Source organism: Jaculus jaculus, chromosome 19 (assembly GCF_020740685.1).
Source record: "Jaculus jaculus isolate mJacJac1 chromosome 19, mJacJac1.mat.Y.cur, whole genome shotgun sequence".
NCBI lineage: Eukaryota > Metazoa > Chordata > Mammalia > Rodentia > Dipodidae > Jaculus > Jaculus jaculus.
In genome coordinates, this window is record NC_059120.1 from 40,242,574 (window position 1) to 40,262,639 (window position 20,066).

The 20,066-nt window shown below is 39.5% G+C and overlaps 1 protein-coding gene and 1 non-coding gene across 2 annotated transcripts in view; one reads left to right on the forward strand and one right to left on the reverse strand.

Moving 5' to 3' along the window:
• The window catches only part of St7l (suppression of tumorigenicity 7 like), a 102,720-nt gene that overhangs the window by 33,026 nt on the left and 49,628 nt on the right, over positions 1-20,066 (forward strand). Inside the window, exons 7-11 of the mRNA XM_004658984.3 lie at positions 2,914-3,068; positions 9,333-9,430; positions 9,685-9,799; positions 13,010-13,082; positions 15,963-16,065. Of these exons, the coding sequence (XP_004659041.2) occupies positions 2,914-3,068; positions 9,333-9,430; positions 9,685-9,799; positions 13,010-13,082; positions 15,963-16,065 (544 nt within the window). The remainder of the gene's footprint in view (positions 1-2,913; positions 3,069-9,332; positions 9,431-9,684; positions 9,800-13,009; positions 13,083-15,962; positions 16,066-20,066) is intronic.
• LOC123456159 lies at positions 406-532 on the reverse strand. Its single transcript, XR_006634373.1, has one exon. It is a non-coding gene; the product is annotated as a small nucleolar RNA SNORA33 (small nucleolar RNA).

Below are 20,066 nucleotides of genomic sequence, written 5' to 3' on the forward strand. Positions count from 1 at the left end.
ATCTGGAGTTCAGTTTCAGTGGCTGAGGGCCTCACACATCAATTCTCTCTCTGCCTCTCTCTCTGAAAAAAAAAAAAATTAAAAAACAGCAACAACAAAGCCAGCGTGGTGGCGCACGCCTTTAATCCCAGCACTCGGGAGGCAGAGGTAGGAGGATCGCTGAGAGTTCGAGGCCACCCTGAATCTCCATAGTGAATTCCAGGTCAGCCTGGGCTAGAGTGAGGCCCTACCTCAATCCCCACCTCCCCAAAAAACAGCAAAAACAACAAAATGGTACCCAGTTAGCCAAAGGAATCCTCCCAATCTTTTTTTTTTTGTGTGTGTGAATATGTGTAATTTTTTAACTTTTTCAAGTTTGATTAAGCTTAGAACAAGTTACAGTACAATTTTAATTGTCTTCAACATTATTATAGCCATTTTGAGGGACCATAATGACCTCACTTGTCCTTAAGGCCCATAAAATGGCATCGCTATTGCCAAGTGTTTCTAAATTTCTGCAGAAAAACATTCAGATAAACAGATTAATTGGCTTCTTTCCAATCTTCCCTTTCTTCTCTAGCTGCCAACAGGAGACGTCAGTACAGAGAGCACAGTGAAGACGAGCTGTGTGAGCATGGCAGTGTGCGGCCTTTAGAACTCTTTCCATAGTTCTCGTCCTTTTCCTTCTTTTCTCCCTCTCTCTGCCTCTTTTTCTGCCCTTTTCTTTCTTCTTTCTCTTTGAGACAAAGTTTCTGTAGCCTAAACAGTCCTGAATTCAGTATGTAGACCAGGCTGGCCTTGAACTCATGGTGATACACCTGTCTTAGCCTCCCAGGTAGTGAGATTACAAATGTGAGCCACCATGCCTGGCCAGACAATTATTATTATTATTTTTATTTTTATTATTTTTATTTTAATTTTTTTGGGGGGGTTTCTGCAGTAGGGTCTTACTCTAGCTCAGGTTGACCTGGAATTCAGTATGTAGTCTCAGGATGGCCTTGAACTTATGGTGATCCTCCAACCTCTGCCTCCTCTGTGCTGAGATTAAAGGGGTGCACCATCATGCCCAGCTCCAGACAATTCTTTTTTTTTTAATTAATTAATTTATTTATTTGAGAGCGACAGACACAGAGAGAAAGACAGAGGGAGAGAGAGAGAATGGGCGCGCCAGGGCTTCCAGCCTCTGCAAACAAACTCCAGATGCGTGCGCCCCCTTGTGCATCTGGCTAACGTGGGACCTGGGGAACCAAGCCTCAAGCCGGGGTCCTTAGGCTTCACAGGCAAGCGCTTAACCGCTAAGCCATCTCTCCAGCCCAGACAATTCTTTATATATCTTTTTTTCCCCTCCCACGAAAAGAAAATATAAGAAGGCAATGAGTCAGAGAATGGAGATAGAAATTTAAAAGATATAAAATAAAGAAAAGATTTTTAAAAAGCTGAGGAAATAGTTCAGCAGATAGGAGCACTTTCTGCACAACCATGAGAGCTTCAGGTCCTCTCAGTTTATCCCCAGCACCCACATAACAAGTTGTGTGTGGCCACATGCATCTGTAACCCTAGTCTTGTGGGAAGCAGAGACCAGACACTCGAGAATCACTGGGACTCAGTTGTCAGCCAGTCTGACTAGGAAAAAAAAAATGGGTGGCTGGAGTGATGGCTTAGTGGTTAAGGCACTTGCCTGCAAAGCCAAAGGACCCAGGTTCAATTCCCCAGGACCCATATAAACCAAATGTATAAGGTAGCACATGTGTCTAGAGTTTGTTTGCTGTGGCTGGAAGCCCTGGCAGGCCCATTCTCTTTCTCTGCCTCTTTCTCCCTCTCTCAAATAAATAAAAATATTTAAAATAAAATAAATAGCATCTCCAGATTCAGTGAGACTTCATCTCAAGGAATTAAAGCAGAAGAGTGATAGAGGAGAAGATACCCTGCATTCTCCTCTGACCTCTGCAGGCATGCACATGGGTGTGCATACATATAAATATAAGAATTGAAAAAGAAAAAGTAGCCGGAAGCTGGGTGTGTTGATGCACGCCTTTAATCCCCGTATTCGGGAGGCAGAGGTAGGAGAATCTCCGTGAGTTCGAGGCCACCTTGAGACTACCTAGTGAATTCCAGGCCAGCTTGGGCTAGAATGAAGTTCTACCTTGAAAAACCAAAAAAAAAAAAAAAAAAGTAGAAAAATTGTGAAGTTAGATACAATGAATATACCAGTATATATCTAATTAAAACACTGACTGACTTTTTAAAAATTAATTTTTATTTTGAGTTGGGGAAATTGGTTTGCAGTTAAGCACTTGCCTATGAAGCCTAAGGACCTCGATTTGAGGCTTGATTTCCCAGGACCCACATAAGCCAGATGCACAAGGAATCTGGAGTTTGTTTGCAGTGGCTGAAGGCCCTGGCACGCCCATTCTCTCTCTGTCTACCTGCCTCTTTCTCTCTCTGTTGCTCTGAAATAAATAAATAAAAATAAACAAAAAAAATTTTAGTTAATTTATATTTTATTTATTTGAGAGAGAGAATATGAGGCAGATAGAAAGAGAGAGAATGGGCATGCCAGGGCCTCCAGCCACTGCAAATGAATTCCAGAAGCATGCGCCCCCTGTGTGTCTGGCTTACATGAGTCCTAGGGAATTGAACCTGGGTTCACTGGCTTTATAGGCAAGTGCCTTAACCAGTAAGCCATCATCTCTCCTTTTTTTTTTTTTGAGGTAGCGTCTTACTTGTAGCCCAGGCTGACCTGGAACACACAATGTAGTCTCAGACTGGCCTCGAGCTCACCTGTCTCCAGACTGCTAAGATTAAAGGCATGCTCTTGAATGAAGTTTGATTTTTTTCTTCAAAGATGCAAAGGGAAGCATGATGTAGAACCCCACCAAGAGAAATGCTTGCTTGTCCACTGTACTTAAGTTACCTCGCTTGCTTTCTTCATAGCTGTGCCACCGCCTATGTTCTACTGGCTGAGGAAGAAGCAACGACTATCGTAGATGCTGAAAGGTTGTTCAAACAGGCACTCAAGGCAGGAGAAACAATCTACAGGCGGTCACAGCAGTGCCAACACCAGAGTCCCCAGCATGAAGCTCAACTGAGTAAGCAAATTTGAACTTTTCCTTTAAAAAAAAAAAGTACTGGTTGGTTTTTTTGAAACAAGCTCTTTACGTAGTCTTAGTCTAGGTGCTGGACAGATTGATTATGTACCCACCAATGACTCTGAACTCCTGACCTTCCTACTTCTGTCATCCAAGCGCTGCAGTTGTATATGATCATATCACCTGCAAATATGAATACTTGGCCCCTACCCTCTGTATCCCTTTCATTTGTTTCTATTGTCTTATTACTTTAGCTAGAATTTCCAGCAGTATATAAATAAAAAGAGAGAAAGTAGGGCTGGGAAGATAAACTCTGTGTTTTAAGGTACTTGCTTGCAAAGTTGCCAGCCCAGGTTAAATTCCCAAGTGACACACACACACACACACACACACACAAAATGGTGCAAATAGTATTTGGTTACAGTAGCATGAGGCCTTGTCATGAGCACTTGTATACATACAAATAAATTTAAAAACATTTTTTTTAAAGTGACAACTACCTACTTCCTGGTTCCATTTGCTTAGAAAATGTTTTTCCATCCTTCACTCCAATATAGGATCCGTCTTTTTAGGTAAGGTGGATTTCTTGGAGATAGCAAGTAGATGGATCTTGCCGTTTAAAAAAAATAATAGTTTTATTTATTTGCAAGCAGAGAGAGAGAGTGGTGAGAAAATGGGTATGCCGCCAGGGCCTCCAGACACTGAAAATGAACTCCAGAAGCATACGCCACTGCATCTGGCTTTATGTGGGTACTGGAAAATAGAACCTGGGTGGTTAGGCTTTTCAGGCAAGCGCCTTAACTGCTGAGTCATCTCTCCAGCCCAGATCTTGCCTTTGAATCCACTCAGCTAGTCTTTCTTTTGAATGGGAATTGAGACCATTAATTTTCAAAGTCATATTGAAAGGTATGCATAATGTCCTGTCATTGTGCTGAATTTGTAGATTTGTGGTTTTTGTAGTCCTCTCTTGCTTAGCTACATGGTTTGTTCTTCCCTGGGCCTTAAGGATGTATTTGTTTTTTTCTTAAATCTAGAGAATTCCTTTATCATCCTCTGTAGGGCTGGCATAGTGCTCATGAATTCTTTGAATCTGTTTTTGTTTATTTGTTTTGTGTGTGTCTGTGTGGAGCATCTGTGTTAGGATGTGGTTTGTATATGTGGTATAGGCACATGTAAGTGTGTAGATGCATGTGCCCCTTGCACATGCATGTAGAGGCTGGAGGAGACTACCAGGTGTTTTCCTCATACACATTTCCATGAGGCAAAGTCTCTCACTGAACCCACAGCTGCCACTTTTTCTAGCAAGTTCCAGTGATTTTCTGCTCGCTGTAACTGGGGTAACAAGTGCAGCTGGTCACATCTGGCTGTTTATCTGGGTGCTGAGGAATCAAACTCAGGGTGAATCAAGCCCTTCCAGGCCTTCATGCTTCTGTGGCAAGCACTTTTTCCCACTGAGCCATCTGCCCAATTCCAAAGCTTGTTAGTGTCATGGACATGTTTCTTTTCTCCTTCAATTATAATGGGTAGTTTTTCTGGGTATAGTAGTCTTGGTTGGTAGTTGCCTTCTGAACTTGAAATACATCATTCCAAGTGCTCCTAGTGTTTAAAGTTTCTTTTGCGACATCTGCTGCTATTCTGGTGGACCTACTTTATATTTGATTTGGTGTTTCTGTCTTCCTACTTTCAATATACTTCTTGGTTCTGTATATTTAGTGGTTTAATTATGATATGATAAAGGAAAGTTCCTTTCTGGTTCTGTCTGTTTGCTATTCTAAATGCCTCCTATATCTATCTGTATTGGTATTTCTTTCCCTAGTTTAGGGAAAGCTGCTATAATTTTGTTGAAAGTATTTTCTGTAGCCTTGGGATGTACCTTTTCACCTTCTTTTATGCCCATGATTCTTTTTAAAAAATATTATATATACATATGTATATGCATATGTATTTACACACACACACATTTGAGAGAGAGAGAGAGAGAGAATAGGATGCCATGGTCTCCAGCTGCTGCAGACAAACTCCAGATGCATGTACTACCTTGTGCACCTGGCTTACGTGGGTCCTGGGGAATCGAACTGGGTCCTTTGGCTTTGCAGGCAAGTGCCACAAATGCTAAGCCATCTCTCCAGCCCACCCATGATTCAAAAATCTGATCTTTCCATAATGTCCTAAATATATTAAAAATTCTGCTCATATTTTCTTAGTAATCCATCTTTGTCCATGTTGGAGTGTTACAATTCTTTTACCTTTTCTTCCAACGTAGATACTCTATCCTCTCCTTGATTCATTCTACTGGTGAGACTTTCCCCAGAGCTTTTTTTATTTGACTTTTCATTTTCAGTATTTTAGTTTGGATTTTCTTCAGTATCTATTGAATTTCTCTTTTATATCTTTTATTTCCTGCCTTATTTCAAGCAAGTGCCTTTAATTGCTGAGCCATCTCTCTAGCCACTCCTTCTTAATTTCAATCAACTGGTTCTATTCTCATGAGATTTGTTCAGGATCTTATTTTTAGGTTTCTTTCTTTTTTTTTTTTTAAGATAGGGTGTCACTCTAGCCTAGGGTGACCTGGAATTCACTACGTAGTCTCAGGCTGGCTTTGAACTCACAGTGATCCTTCTACCTCTGCCTCCCAAGTGCTGGGACTAAAGGCGTGAGCCACCATGCCTGGCTAGGGTTCCTCGACTATACTTAATAATCATTCTTTTGGATTTTATTTGTGTTGGGGAGTTGGCTCAGCATGTAAAGTTGCTTTCTTGAATTCCACTTCTGATATTTCTTCAAATTTAATCTCAGTGGAGGCCCTAGATGAAGAATTTTTTTTGTAGTCTCACTCTAGCCCAGGTTGACCTGTAACTTACTCTGTAGCTCAGGCTGGCCTCATAGTCATGGAAATCCTCCTACCTCGGCCTCCCCAGTGCTTGGATATAAGGCATGTGCCACCATGCTCAGCTTGGATTAATCTTGGAGGAGCTATGTTGCCTTAGTTTTTCATTTTATTTGTTTTTTTTTTTAAATACTTTTACTTATTTGACAGAGAAAGAGGGAGAGAGAGAGAGAGAGAAAGATAGATATTTGACAGAGAAAGAGAAAATGGGTACACAGGGCCTCCAGCCACTGCAAACAAACTCCAGACACCTGCAGCCCATTGTGCATCTGGCTAATGTAGGTCCTGGAGAATTGAACCAGGGTCCTTTGGCTTTGCAGGCAAACTCCTTAACCTCTAAGCCATCCCTCCAGCCCTTACTTGTGTTTTTGTATTGCAGCATACACATCTGGGAGTGTATTATTAATTGAATTTGTTTCTTTAAATTGAATTAGTTAATCTTTTTTTTTTTTTTTTTTTTGAAGTAGGGTCTCACTGTGGCCCAGGCTGACCTAGAACTCACCTTCTATTCTCAGATTGGTCTCGAACTCACAGTGATCCTCCTACCTCCTGAATGCTGGGATTAAAGGTGTGTACCACCACACCTGGCCCAATTAATCAATTTTAATTCACTTTTATTTTGTTTATTAATTTATTTTTTAACTCATCTTTATCCTTTATTTTTAAACTTTTAGCCTTTATTCTTTCACAGTGAGGGCTTGCATTGGTCAAAATGGATAAAGTTGATGTAGGGTTACAGTGTCATTTCTTTCTGCTAAATTAATGTTTGGGACACCAGACTCAAACCGCAGTACTTTCCATGTTTTCTTTTCACTAGCTCTATAAAAAGGGCAAAAAGCCTTTCAGCACACCAAGCTCACCAGAGCTACAGGTGGATCAAAGGCTCTCAGATGAGCAGAGTTCCGCAGAGATATAGATCAGGCTGCAGGCCCTGAGGTAAGCAGAGCTAACTAGCGATAAAAGGGTCAGCTGAAGGTTCTCTGGTGCACCCAGGCTATAAGAGGTGAAAGACTACACCCAGTTGCCTGGATTGCAAAAGGCAAACTGAGTACTCTTGGGTGGGCCAACAACATTTTTTCAAATTTAGGAATCAGGAGAACCTTCTAGTGATGGCTAATATTGAGAAGATCCTTCTATATACTTTTTAAAGAGCAAGGTTTGTTTAAAAGTAAAAGTAGCCAGGCAAGGTGGTATATACCTTTAATCCCAGCACACAGGAGGCAGAGGTAGGAGGATCACTGTGAGTTCGAGGCCAACCTGAGACTACAGAATGAGTACTAGGTCAGCATGGGCTAGAGTGAGCCCCTACCTCAAAAATAAATAAATAAATAAATAAATAAATAAATAAATAAACTGGGTGTGGTGGTGCACGCTTTTAATCCTAGCATTCTGGAGGTAGAGGTAGGAGAATTGCCATGAATTCAAGTCCACTTTGAGACTACATAGTGAATTCCAGGTCAGCCTGGGTTAGAGCGAGACACTACCTTGAAAAAAACAAAAACAAAAATGTAAAAGGAAAGGAAACAGAGAACACAGACTCCTCACGAAGGGGGAATGGGAGGAGTGGCTCCTTTCTTTTCTTCTTTCTTCCTCCCTTCTTTCTCTTCCCTTCCCTCTACCTCCCCCCTCCTTCTTTCAGATGGGATCTTGCCATATAGGCCAAGTTGTTCTTGAACTTGCGATTCCCTTGGAAATGGCTCCTATCACACCATCTGATTTTTAGCAGAGTCCAGCTTTATTTGTGACATTGGTTCTTTGGTTGATTTAACCCCAGTGGGCTTGGGGCTCAGAGGAGCCATAGGAACCGAAGTCTTCTTTTAGAGGTACTCTTCTGGTTCTGATTTAGACATGTTCAAAAATATTTTTTAAGCCAGATGTGGTGATGCATGCCTTTAATCCTAGCACTAGGAAGGCAGAGGCAGGAGAATCGCTGTGAGTTCGAGGCCACCCTGAGACTACATAGTGAATTCCAGGTCAACCTGGACTAGCATAAGACCCTACCTTGAAAAACAATATATATATGAAATTGAGAGTATGGGTGCACCAGAGAGGGCCTCTTGCCACTACAAACAAACTCCAGGCACATGTGCCATTTTGTGTATCTGGCTTTACATGGGTACTGGGAAATCAGGCTTTACAAGCAAGTGCCTTTAACTGCTGAGCCATCTCCCCAACCCTAATTTAGACATTTTTGTGAAACAATTAGAATCAGTCATGCTGCTGCTTCTTGCTGGTTTTGTGGCGAGGGGTATTTTAGTTTCATGATGTTGGCAGAAAGTAGACAACAAATTGACATATGTTTACATAATGCATTATTACTTAGCAGTTAAGTTCTAAATCTTTTGTTTGTGAAATGAAAATTTGGATGTTTTCTTTCTGAGTTAAATAGTAGTGTTTACTGCATGTTTGACTAAGGCATGCTATTACATATTGTGAGAAGAAGTTCTTTTACAGCCTGGAACTAACTGAACAACATCTGTTAAAAAAAATAAAAAAGCCTTGCCACTTGTCCTTGTGTAACATCAAACATGGCTGATATAGAGGTTTTGTTAGCCCTCTCTAAAAATAGTTTTGTTTTGCACACTTTGAGTTTCTTAGTAAAACAAAAGAGAATACTAAAATTAAAGACAGCCAGGCATGGTGATGCATGTCTTTAATCCCAGTACTTGGGAGGCAGAGGTAGGAGAATCCCTGTGAGTTTGAGGCCAGCCTGGGACTACAGAGTGAGACCCTAGGTTGAAATGAAACTTAAAAAAATAAAAAATAAAAAAAAAATAAACCTGTTTAAGCAGAAACTTAAGGTAGGTAAATGTTATATCTTAATGTGTGTGTGTATAAAAATATGTGTTTTCTGTTGCTATTAAACTCATCAGTCATATAAATTACTTAATAGACTGTATTAAGATTGCTATTAGAAGCTGGGTGTGGTGGTACACCTTTAATCCCAGTACTTGGAAGGCAGAGGTAGGAAGATTACTGTGAGTTCCAGGCCAAGAGTGAGTTCTAGGTCAGCCTGGATTAGAATGAGATCCTACCTTAAAACAAACAAAATTACTATTAGAGACAAAAGTAAAAAGGCTGTCATTCAGTATTGATTGCCTAAATTTAGCAATCATTAATATTCTTTTGTTTGGCCTCAAATTCAGGTCAATTCTACTTTCTTAGTCTCCTTAGTGCTCAGATTAAAGGTAAATGTCACCACACCTGGCTAATATTCTTACATTCTAAAATAATTTAGTTTTAAGTGAGTCTTCCAGGGTAAGCAAATAAAATTAATGAATAATAAAATTTTCAAAATTAATATATAATATTTTAATGAAAGAATATACCCATAATACAAAAGTGATACTTGTGTCACTTTTTGTTTTTCTAAATAGGGAGAGATACCAATGTGCTGGTATATATTAAAAGAAGATTGGCAATGTGTGCAAGAAAATTAGGAAGAATAAGAGAAGCAGTGAAAATAATGAGAGATGTAAGTAAATTTTATAACTGGACTATTATTTTTATTCCTCCAGAAACTAAATATCTAATTCCAGTTGCCAGTTATTTTAATACAGAATCATTGTTTCTGAATTGGTGGTTTCTATCATAGGATTTTAAAAAATATGCATACATTTCTTGAGGTTTAGGTATCCATAAAAATTGCAAAGAAGCAAAAACTTGAGTTATAATTAATAAGTCTTATGATTTATTATGATTTTATTTTTCTCCTATTACTGTGTATAGTTGATGAAAGAATTTCCTCCTCTTACTATGCTGAACATCCATGAGAATCTTTTAGAGTCACTTCTGGAATTACAGGCCTATGCAGATGTTCAGGCAGTCCTAGCAAAATACGATGGTAAGTTTGTTTTTGTTTTGTTTTTGTTTTCCAAGGTAGGATCTCACTCTAGCCCAGACTGACCTGGAATTCACTATGTAGTCTGAGGGTGTCCTCAAACTCACGGTGATGCTCCTACCACTGCCTCCTGAGTGCTGGGATTAAAGGTGCGTGCCACCACACCCAGCTGCGATGGTACATTTTATTTGTCTTAGTTGGTAGCAGGGTTATAGTGGTTTCTTTTCAATTTTTAGTATATTTTTAATTTTCTCTTTTCATTCTTACCATTCAATATTTAGCATATAGGTACACGGTCTTATTAACTATCTTCTTTATCTGGACTTCTGGTAGCAAACGTCTGCAAGGAGAAGCTTTTCTTCTGTAAAGGCTTTTTTCTTTCTTTATTGAGTGCCTAAGATGAGAGAGGCACTTGAAACATACAGTGAATGTGAAAACATGGTGCTACAGTTCAGTGGACTAGATAGAGCACTGAACAATGGTTGCACTGAAGACAGCATATGAGATGAGGTCACTGGAAAAATATAAGTACCGTGTATATAGTAGAACGCCTCATTTATTTTGGACTATCAAGGAAGGCTACTAGAAGTTATATAATAGTCCTCATTAAAGTAATTCAGAATAACAGTTTTATAATGTTTTTTAATTACAGAGTAATTTATAATTGTATCTGATTCTTACAATAAATATGTGAGGTGGTAGGATAAGTATTTTTACTTCTTCCAACTACTAAATTAGGAAGCTGAAGTTTAAGAAGATTAAATATTGGGTAATGTCTCCCAGCCCGTAAGTAGCAAGCCTGAACGTCAATTCAGGTATTCCATTTCTTTGTTTCCTCCTTTTCTCATAACAGCAATTCAATTTATTACTATGACAATGACAATAACAAATAGAGTTGGGAAGAATTTTAAAGACATGTATTTTCTTCTCATTCAAGAGTAAGGCACCAACCTTTAACTCTCAGCCAAAAACTTCCCAGCAAGTACAATTTTTTCTGGTCATGTCTTTCATTATAAAGAGAATACATAAAAGTCACTTACTCACATTTGCCTTGTCATAGGTTTCTACCCATTAGCGTGATAATCCCCATGACATGGAAAGTTTGAAATGTGTTATATTTGGAAAGGGAAGTTTATTTCTTTTAAGCATCTGGAATTCTTACGCTGTGCATCAGAATAGTGTAGCCTCATGGAGAAATTCCTTTCATATGTAATTTTCTGGATTCATGGCTTGCTTATATTTGTGCTGAATAAGCCTAGGGACTGAGTATAAAAAGCTAGAACAAGAGGCTGGAGAGATGGCTTAGCGGTTAAGGCACTTGCCTGTGAAGCCTAAGGACCCAGGTTCAACTCTCCAGATTCCATGGAAGCCAGACGCAAAGGTGACACAAGCACACGAGCTCGCACATGTGCACAAGGGGCCCACACATCTGGAATGTGATTGCTGGAGGCCCTGGCATGCCAGTTCTCTCTCACACTCACTCATAAAGCCAACCAAGCAAACAAAAAGTTAGAATAGGACTTGTCTCATTAAAAATAAAATTAAGAGTCAGGTGTGGTGGCACGTGCCTTTAATCCCAGCACTCAGAGGCAGAGGTAGGAGTGCCATTGTGAGTTCAAGGCCAGCCTGAGACTACAGAGTGAATGCCAGGTCATCCTGGGCTAAAATGATACCCTACCTTGAAAAGAAAAAAAAGAAAATTAGGCAAATCGGGCCTACTAAATTTGGTATGCTTCTGTGTTTCAAGTTGTCATGAGTCTCAGTTTTTAATCATTGTACAATTCTCAAGTCATTAAAAGCAAATTCACTTCCTCTATTCTCCATTTGCTAATGTGAGTCTGGAATTGAAAATATCCAAAGAGTTCTTCAGTCTTACTCTTCTAACAGCACTATTTCAGGCATTCTTTTAAAAGAGGATTTATTTTTTTTACAGTCTCAGATTAATTTTTGCATTTCATAAATGTCATTTAAGAGGCTGCAGAAATGGCTCAGTAGTAAAGTACTTGATGTGCAAACATGACAGCCTAAGTGCAGATCCCCAGAACCCACAAAAGTCAGATATAACGTCCAGTATCTGTAATCCCAGCCCTCCTATGGCATGATAGGGACAGGAAAAAAAAAAAAATCCTGGAAGTTTATTGCTGTTGGCAATGGTGAACAAGAGACCCTGCCTCAAACAACGTTGAAGGCAAGGACCAAAATTGGAGTTGTCCTGTGACTTATATACATGCATTATGGCATGTGTGTGCCCACACTCTCATACACACATACTCATTCAAAGATGACAAATAGTAAAAACAACAAAAAAATTAAGTCATTTAAGCAAATGTAGAAAATACAAAATGAGCCGGGTGTGGTGGTATACACCTTTAATCCCAGCACTCAGGAGGCAGATGTAGGAGAATCACTGTGAATTTGAGGCCAGCCTGGGACTACTGAGTGAGTTCCAGATCAGCCTGGGGTACAGCGAGACACTACCTAAAAAACAAATATCTATCTATCTATCTATCTATCTATCTATCTATCTATCTATCTATCTAGATATAGATATGTGCAAATGAAGGAAAAATATGAATCTGAATATAATAGCAGTGAAGTTTTAATTTTTCTAATCTTCATGTATAAATATGTAGTTTTTAAATAGTTCTAATTGGGCTGGAGAGATTGCTTGGTGGTTAAGGCGCTTGCCTACTGAGCCAAAGGATCCAGGTTCAAGATCTCTCCAGATCCCACGTAAGCCAGCCACACAAAGGTGAGGCAAGTGCAAGTTTGCACACTCCCACTAGGTGGCACAAGCATCTGGTGTGCAATTGCAGTGGTTGAGGTGCCAATTCTCTCTCTCTGTCTCTCTAAAATAAAAAAAAATTGAATAAAAAAATAAACAGTTCTAATTAAACTGTGTTTTTTCCTCTGAATAGTCATACTGTAATCACATTTATTGTGCAGATTGCTTTCATAGACATACTTTAATCTCTATCAGAACATACCCTTCTCTACTTTGAGAAGGAGAAAAATGAGATCAGGAAAGTTGTTCCTAGCCCAAGGACACATAGCTTAATAACATTATGATCTAAATTCAAACTCAGGTTTCCACTATGTGTCCAGATGCTTCTACCATCATATTATATTTGTTGAATTTATATTGATTATTCTAATAAAACAGTATCTTAAGGCACATTTAATTCTTAACTGAATTGAAAATTATTATTGCAGATATAAGCCTCCCCAAGTCAGCAGCAATCTGTTATACAGCAGCACTGTTGAAAACGAGGACTGTGTCCGATAAGTAAGTAGTTGTGAAACGACAATAATTCTGAAAGACTGTTAAACTCTTACTATGTTTTTTTTTTTCCTTCACTGACTTTTCAATAAGGCTCTTTTGCCTTCCTTCTAAATAATCTTTGATCTTCTGGGGCTTTGAGGCTTCTTATTGTGTCTGATGGGCAGAGGGTGGTTTGTAGAGCTAAGTACACTGGGACTTACATTCTGTTAAGTACTAACTATAGGACTTTGGGCAAATTAATTATCTTGAGAATAATATTGTAGGTGGTTGTGTGAGGATTATATGTGTTAAGTGTCTAAAGCAACATCCAGGAAATACGCACAGAGAGCTAGATGTGGGGTCTTCATAATCCTAGCATTTGGGAGGTGGAGTTAATGGTACCTATGCTAATAATGATAAGGTGCATGTTGTATGGAAATAGGATTCATCTTGTCTTTGTAAGTGAGTTATTCTTATACCTTTTACTCTCTTTAGTGAATCATTTGTATTTGACAGGTAAGATATTCACAAACTGGCTAGGTGCATCGATGTGACACTATCTCAAAAAAAAAAAAAGAAGAAGAAGAAGAAAGGAAAAGTCAAAGACCAACCAAATGATGCCCATTTTCTATCTCCTTAGATTACTACATCTTGATATAAATTAGTACAAAATATTCCCAGTCTACTTCTCAGCTAAAACGTTGATAAAAATATGCATCTGTTTAATGAGATTCTCTAGATATCCTCACTTTTTTTGAGGTAGGGGCTTACTCTAGCCCAAGCTGACCTGGAATTCACTATGTTGTCCCAGGGTGGCCTCAAATTCACGGCAACCCTCCTATTTCTGCCTCCCAAGTGCTGGGGTTAAAAGCATGCACCACCATGCCCAGCTTAACTTTCATTTTCCCATTTTATTTACTTATTCTTACTTTTTATTAACAATTTCTATATTATAAACAATATCCCATGGTAATGCCCTCCCTCCACTTTTCCCTTTGAAACTCCATTCTCCGTCATATCCCTTCCTCCTCTCAATCAGTGTCTCTTTTATTTTGATGTCATCATCATTTCCTCCTATTATGATGGTCTTGTGAAGGTAGTGTCAGTCACTGTGAGGTCATGGATATCCAGGCCATTTTGTGCCTGGAGGAGCACGTTGTAAGGTGTCCTCCCTTTCTTTGGCTCTTACATTCTTTCCGCCACCTCTTCCACAATGGACCCTGAGCCTTGGAAAGTGTGATAGAGATATTGCAGTACTGAGTACTCCTGTCACTCACCATGATGCCTTCTAAGTCATCCCAAGGTCACTGCCATCTGAAAAGAGAAGGATCTGAACCAAAAGTGAGAGTAGCATTAATCTATAGGTATGAACATCAAGAGAAGTGCTTACTGGGCAGTTTGATGAGCATAGTATATACATTTAGCCAGACAGCAGCAAACGTTACACCCCTAGGGCTCATGACTACCCCTGTTGTAGATTTTCAGTATCAGGTATGTATTCCCTCCCATGGAGTGGGCCTTCAGTCCAATTAGAGGGCAGTTGGTTTTCACCATGACAGACATGCCAGTATTGTACAGGTTGGCTCATTTAGCCTGGCTGGCAAAATATAAGGCTTGTAGTGTCCACTATTGAGTATCTTCACTAGGGATTTCTCTCTTTCCCATTGAATTGCATACAGAATTGCTTCTTCCAGCTTTCTGTCAGCTGGTCTACATAGAGGAGTTTATCAGCTCAGTTAACTTTCATTTTTTAAAAATATTTTTTCTCGGGCTGGAGAGATGGTTTAGCAGTTAAACACTTGCTTGTGAAGCCCTGGTTCGAGGCTCAATTCCCCAGGACCCATGTTAGCCAGATGCACAAGGGCACACCACATCTGGAGTTCGTTGCAGTGTCTGGAAGCCCTGGCACACTTATACTTTCTCTCTCGGTCTCTATCTATAATCTGTTGCTCTCAAATAAATAAAAAAAATAAACAAAAAAATTTTTTAAATCCTTTTTTCTTGTGAATTCAAGACCACCCTGAGACTACATAGTGAATTCCAGGTCAGCCTGAGCTAGAGTGAGACCCTACCTTGAAAAACAAGCAAACAAAAACAACAACAAAAAATACATATTTTTTCCTTCTTTTCTTTTTTCTTTTTATTTTTTTATTCACTCTAACTCAGGCTGACCTGGAATTCACTATGTAATCTCAGGGTGGTCTCAAACTCATGGTGATCCTCCTACTTCTGCCTCCCGAGTACTGGGATTAAAGACATGCACTACCATGCCCAGCTCAATTTTCCTCCCTCCTTTCCTTCCTTTTTCCCTCCCTCCCTTTCTCTCTCTCTCTCTCTTTCTATGTTTCTTTCAAGAGAGGCAAATAGAAAGAATGGATGCCCCAGGGCCTCTAGCCACTGTAAGCATACTCCATAGATGTGTGTGCAATAATGTGCATCTGGCTTTACATGGGTTCTGGAGAGTTGAACCTGTATCCTTTGACTTTACAGGCAAACCACTTAGCCATTAAACCATCTCTCCAGCCCTTGACTTTAATTTTTTAAAATAGGTTTTAAAAAATACTTATTTATTTGAGAGAGAGGGAGAAAAAGAAAGAAAGGGGCAGATAGAGAATGGTTGTGCCAGAGCCTCTAGCCACTGCAAACAAACTCCAGATGTGTGTGTCATAATATTCATTCAGCTTTACGTGGGTACTAGGGAATCACACCTGGGTCCTTTGGCTTTGCAGGCAAGCACCTTAACTGCTAAGCCATATCTCCAGCCAGACTTTAATTTCTATTAGTTATCTTGTCTTGTGTTTCTATAGCTGTTGCCAGAAACTTCTTTGATGCAGGGGGCTATTCTGTAATCTAAATTCACAATTTCTGGTATGTTCATTTTTTCATCTGTGTTTTTTCTTATAGATTTTCTCCAGAAACAGCCTCCAGGAGAGGGTTAAGCACAGCAGAAATTAATGCTGTAGAAGCAATTCACAGAGCTGTGGAATTTAATCCTCATGTTCCAAAAGTAAGAAAAGTTATGATAAAAATACTTCTATTTAAGTTTATCAAATTGATAAGTGAGAAGACAAGATTGGTTTCTCATAGTTTGGGCTGGAATTGTTTTAGTTTGCTTTATTTGCTATTCACCTTAAAGGGGATATTAAAAAGCATTTAAAATATGGTTAGGAACAGTTAATTCACTATGGGCTCTATAATTGCTATCAAAATAAAACCTGAGGGCTGGGGAGACGGCTCAGCAGTTAAAGGCGCTTGCCTGCAAAGCCTTCTGGCCTATGTTCAGTTCACCAAAGTCCACGTAAAGCCAGACAGGGTTGCACATGTGTCTGGTGTTAATTTGTAGTGGCAAGAGGTCCTGGTATACCTATTCTCATTCTCTCTCCCTTGCATTCAAATAAATTATTTTTAAAAGATTAAAAAATAAAATAAAAACGGAATTGTGGTCACTTAGCCCTACATAGTCAAAATTGAACCAAGAGCTTTGCACATGGGAGGTAATCACTATCACTTACCTACACACCCCTAGCCCCACTTAGCTGTTCTTTTATTTATTTTTTTTTCTTATCTATTTATTTTATTTTATTTTATTTTATTGGTTTTTCAAGGTAGGGTCTCTCTCTAGCCCAGGCTGACTTGGAATTTACTGTGTAGTTTCAGGCTGGCTTTGAACTCACAGCAATCCTCCTACCTCTACCTTGCAAGTGCTGGGATTAGAGACATGCTCCACCACACCTGCCTATTTTTATTTATCTATTTATTTTATTTTGGGTTTATTTTGAGGTAGGGTCTCACTCTAGCTTAGGCTGACCTGGAATTCACTATGTTGTCTCAGGGTGGCCTTGAACTCACTCCTATCTCTGCCTCCCAAGTGTTGGGATTAAAGGCATATTCTACCATACCTGGCTTGTTCTTTTATGATGGAGAAAACAAATGATCAAATAACTTGGTCTCAATAAAAGATCATTTATATTTCAGATCACTAAATCAAATTTCCTATTATTGTAAAAGGTTTTCTAAGCAGATGTCTGGGTTTTAAACTAGGGCTGAGTAGACAAAAACTGAAAATAAATAATCAATGATAGGAAACAGATGGAGAAACTCCTAGAAAGACTGCTTAGTTGATGTTTATTTAGACCCAGGTAAAGCACCTGCTTCATTCCTCATTATATTGTATACTTGCTGTCATACAGATTACTTGCCAGTCTTTATAGGCTATCACTCAAACACCTACACCCCAAGTCCAAGTCTGGGTTTTATAACAGTACCCCATAATGTGAGAAAACTATATACTATTTAAGAAAAGTTACCCTTACCATAATATGAAAGTATAGCTATCAATTCCAGTACAATATGTACTAATAGAAGTTGGAAGCTAGTAGACACTAAAGACATTAATCACTAAAAGAAAATAAAGAAGTTGTAAAAACGTTTTAGACTAAGTAAAGATCTAGTGAAGTAAGTTATTGAAGTTGAACACGGTGACACATGGCTGCAACCCCAGCACTGGAGAGACTGAAGCAAGAAAAGCAAGATTATGAGGTCAGCTTGCTGCACAGTGAGATCTTGTCAAAAGAGAGAGAAACAAGGAGAGGGAGAAAGGAAAAGAGAAAAATGACTAATGTTTAAAGCTCTTGGTAGTGTTTTCCCAGTATGTGAGTCACTGGGTTTGATCCCTGCATTGCAAAAGGAAGAAGAAAAAACCTGAAATACAAGAATGAGTCACCAAATATTTATACCATTATCCCATTGAATGACACTAACTCCATAAATTTATATTTAATGTAATTAATTAATGTATGTTGGGTTTTTTGAGGAAGGGTCTTGCTCTATCCCATGCTGACCTGGAATTCACTATGTAGTCTCAGGGTGGCCTCAAACTCACAGTGATCCTCCTACTTCTGCCTCCTGAGTGTTGGGATTAAAGGCATGCACCACCACATTTGCCTTATATTTTATTACAAATGAAAATTTTACATGTAATAAAGTGTGAAAAACAGAAATATGCATTTTTTATTTTTTAATATTTATTTACTTGAGAAAGATAGAGAGGCAGATACATAGAGAGAGAAAGAGAATGGGTGCACCAGGGCTTCTAGCCACTGCAAACAAACTCCAGATGCATGTTCCACCATGTGCATTATGGGTATTGGGGAATCAAACCTGGGCCCTTAGGCTTGGCAGGAAAACATCTTAACCGCTAAGCCATCTTTCCAGCCCAGAAACATACTGGGAAACTAACACTAAGGTTAGAAAATAAAATATTGTTGGGCAGAGAGATGGCTTAGTGGTTAAGGTGCTTGACTGCAAAGCCAAAGGACTTCAGTTCGATTCCCCACTACCCACATGAGCCAGATGCATACCTATTTTCTCCCTCTCTCTCTCTCTTTCTCTCTCTCCTTTTTTCAAATAAATAAAGAAAAAAATATTGTCAACCCCTAAAAACTCACCCAAGTGCTCTTGCCCAGTCATAGCCTGTCTCCTACCTAGAAGTAACCACCATTTTAACATTAATTATGCTCACATCCTCCTTTAAATTTTTATTCTGTAACTTTCCTTTTTTGATGAATTTATAAATGACTCAAAGAGTAGTCTTTTCTTTTTTGGTTTCTCGAGGTGGGGTCTCATTCTAGTCCAAGCTGATATGGAATTCACTATATAGTCTCAGGGTGGCCTCGAATTCACAGCAATTCTCCTACCTCTGTCTCCCAAGTGCTGGGATTAAAGGTGTGCACCATCATGCCCAGCTAAGAGTAGTCTCTTTTTAATCTGTGAAATAATTAATATAAAATTGTAACTATTTCTGGGCTGGAGAGATGGTTTAGTGGTTAGGGCACTTGTATATGAAGCCCAAGGATCCAGGTTCAGTTCCCCAGAACCTACATAAGCCAGATGCACAAAATGGCACACACATCTGGAGTTTCTTTACAGTGGCTGGAGACCCTGGCATGCCCATTCTCTTACTTTCTCTCTCTCTCTTTCTCATAAATAAATAAATATTATTAAAAATATAACTATTTCTGCTTCAAATTATTAGTAGAATTTGCTGGTAAAGTCATCTAATTCTGGATTTAAAAATCATTTATCTTTTTAAATATTTAATTAATTTATTTTCAGTTAAGAAAGAGAGAAAGGCAGATAGATAGATAGAGAGAGAGAGAGAAAATGGGTGGGCCAAGGCCTCTAGCCACTACAAACAAACTCTGGAGACATGCGCCACTTTGTGCATCTGACTTATGTGAGTACTGAGGAATCAAAGTCCTTAGGTTTTTCAGGCAAGTGCCTTAACCACTAAGCCGTTTCTCCAGCCCCCCAAATTTATTTTTTGTGTGTATTTGTGTGTGGCTGTGTGTACATGTGTAGGCCAGAGGACAACCGCAAGTTGTCTGTCCTTCCCTCCCACCTTCTTTGAGACAGGATCTCTTTGTTTTCCCATTGCCAACTCCCGCTGGCCCATGAGCTTCCAAATTCTTCTGATTCCGTCTTCCATTGGTGCAGGACTTTTGGGTTCAGGGCGGGCTTGTCAGCCCCAACATTTGAATCCTTGTCCAATTTTAGCAAACAATTGATAAAACAGATTCTGAAAAGGGCAAATTATGAGTTATGAAGTTTATTGTAGTAGGAATGAAGATCCAGGGAGGATGCTAGCTAAAAGACTCAAGCCAGAAAAGAATTCCTCCACATGCCTGGCTGGAAAGGGAGAGCGGGGCCTGAGAGAGAGAGCTCCTGTCACAGAGCAGGGAGGCAAAGCATGCAAACCCTAAGATGCCCTGGGCATGAAAGACCAGAGAGGACTAAGAGGTCAAAGGCCATACGTGAAGCAAAGTGAGAAAGCACCCCAAAACAAGACACATGTGGAAGGCAAGCAGGAAAACGCCTAGGCAGAAGGAAGCATACACCCCTCTCTTCCCAGCCGGGCTGGGGGAGATAGACTTACACTTTGGTGATCGGCGAAGCCACAGGAAGAAGGGAGAGCTAACAGATGTGGTCAGGCTCCATGATACAGATCAA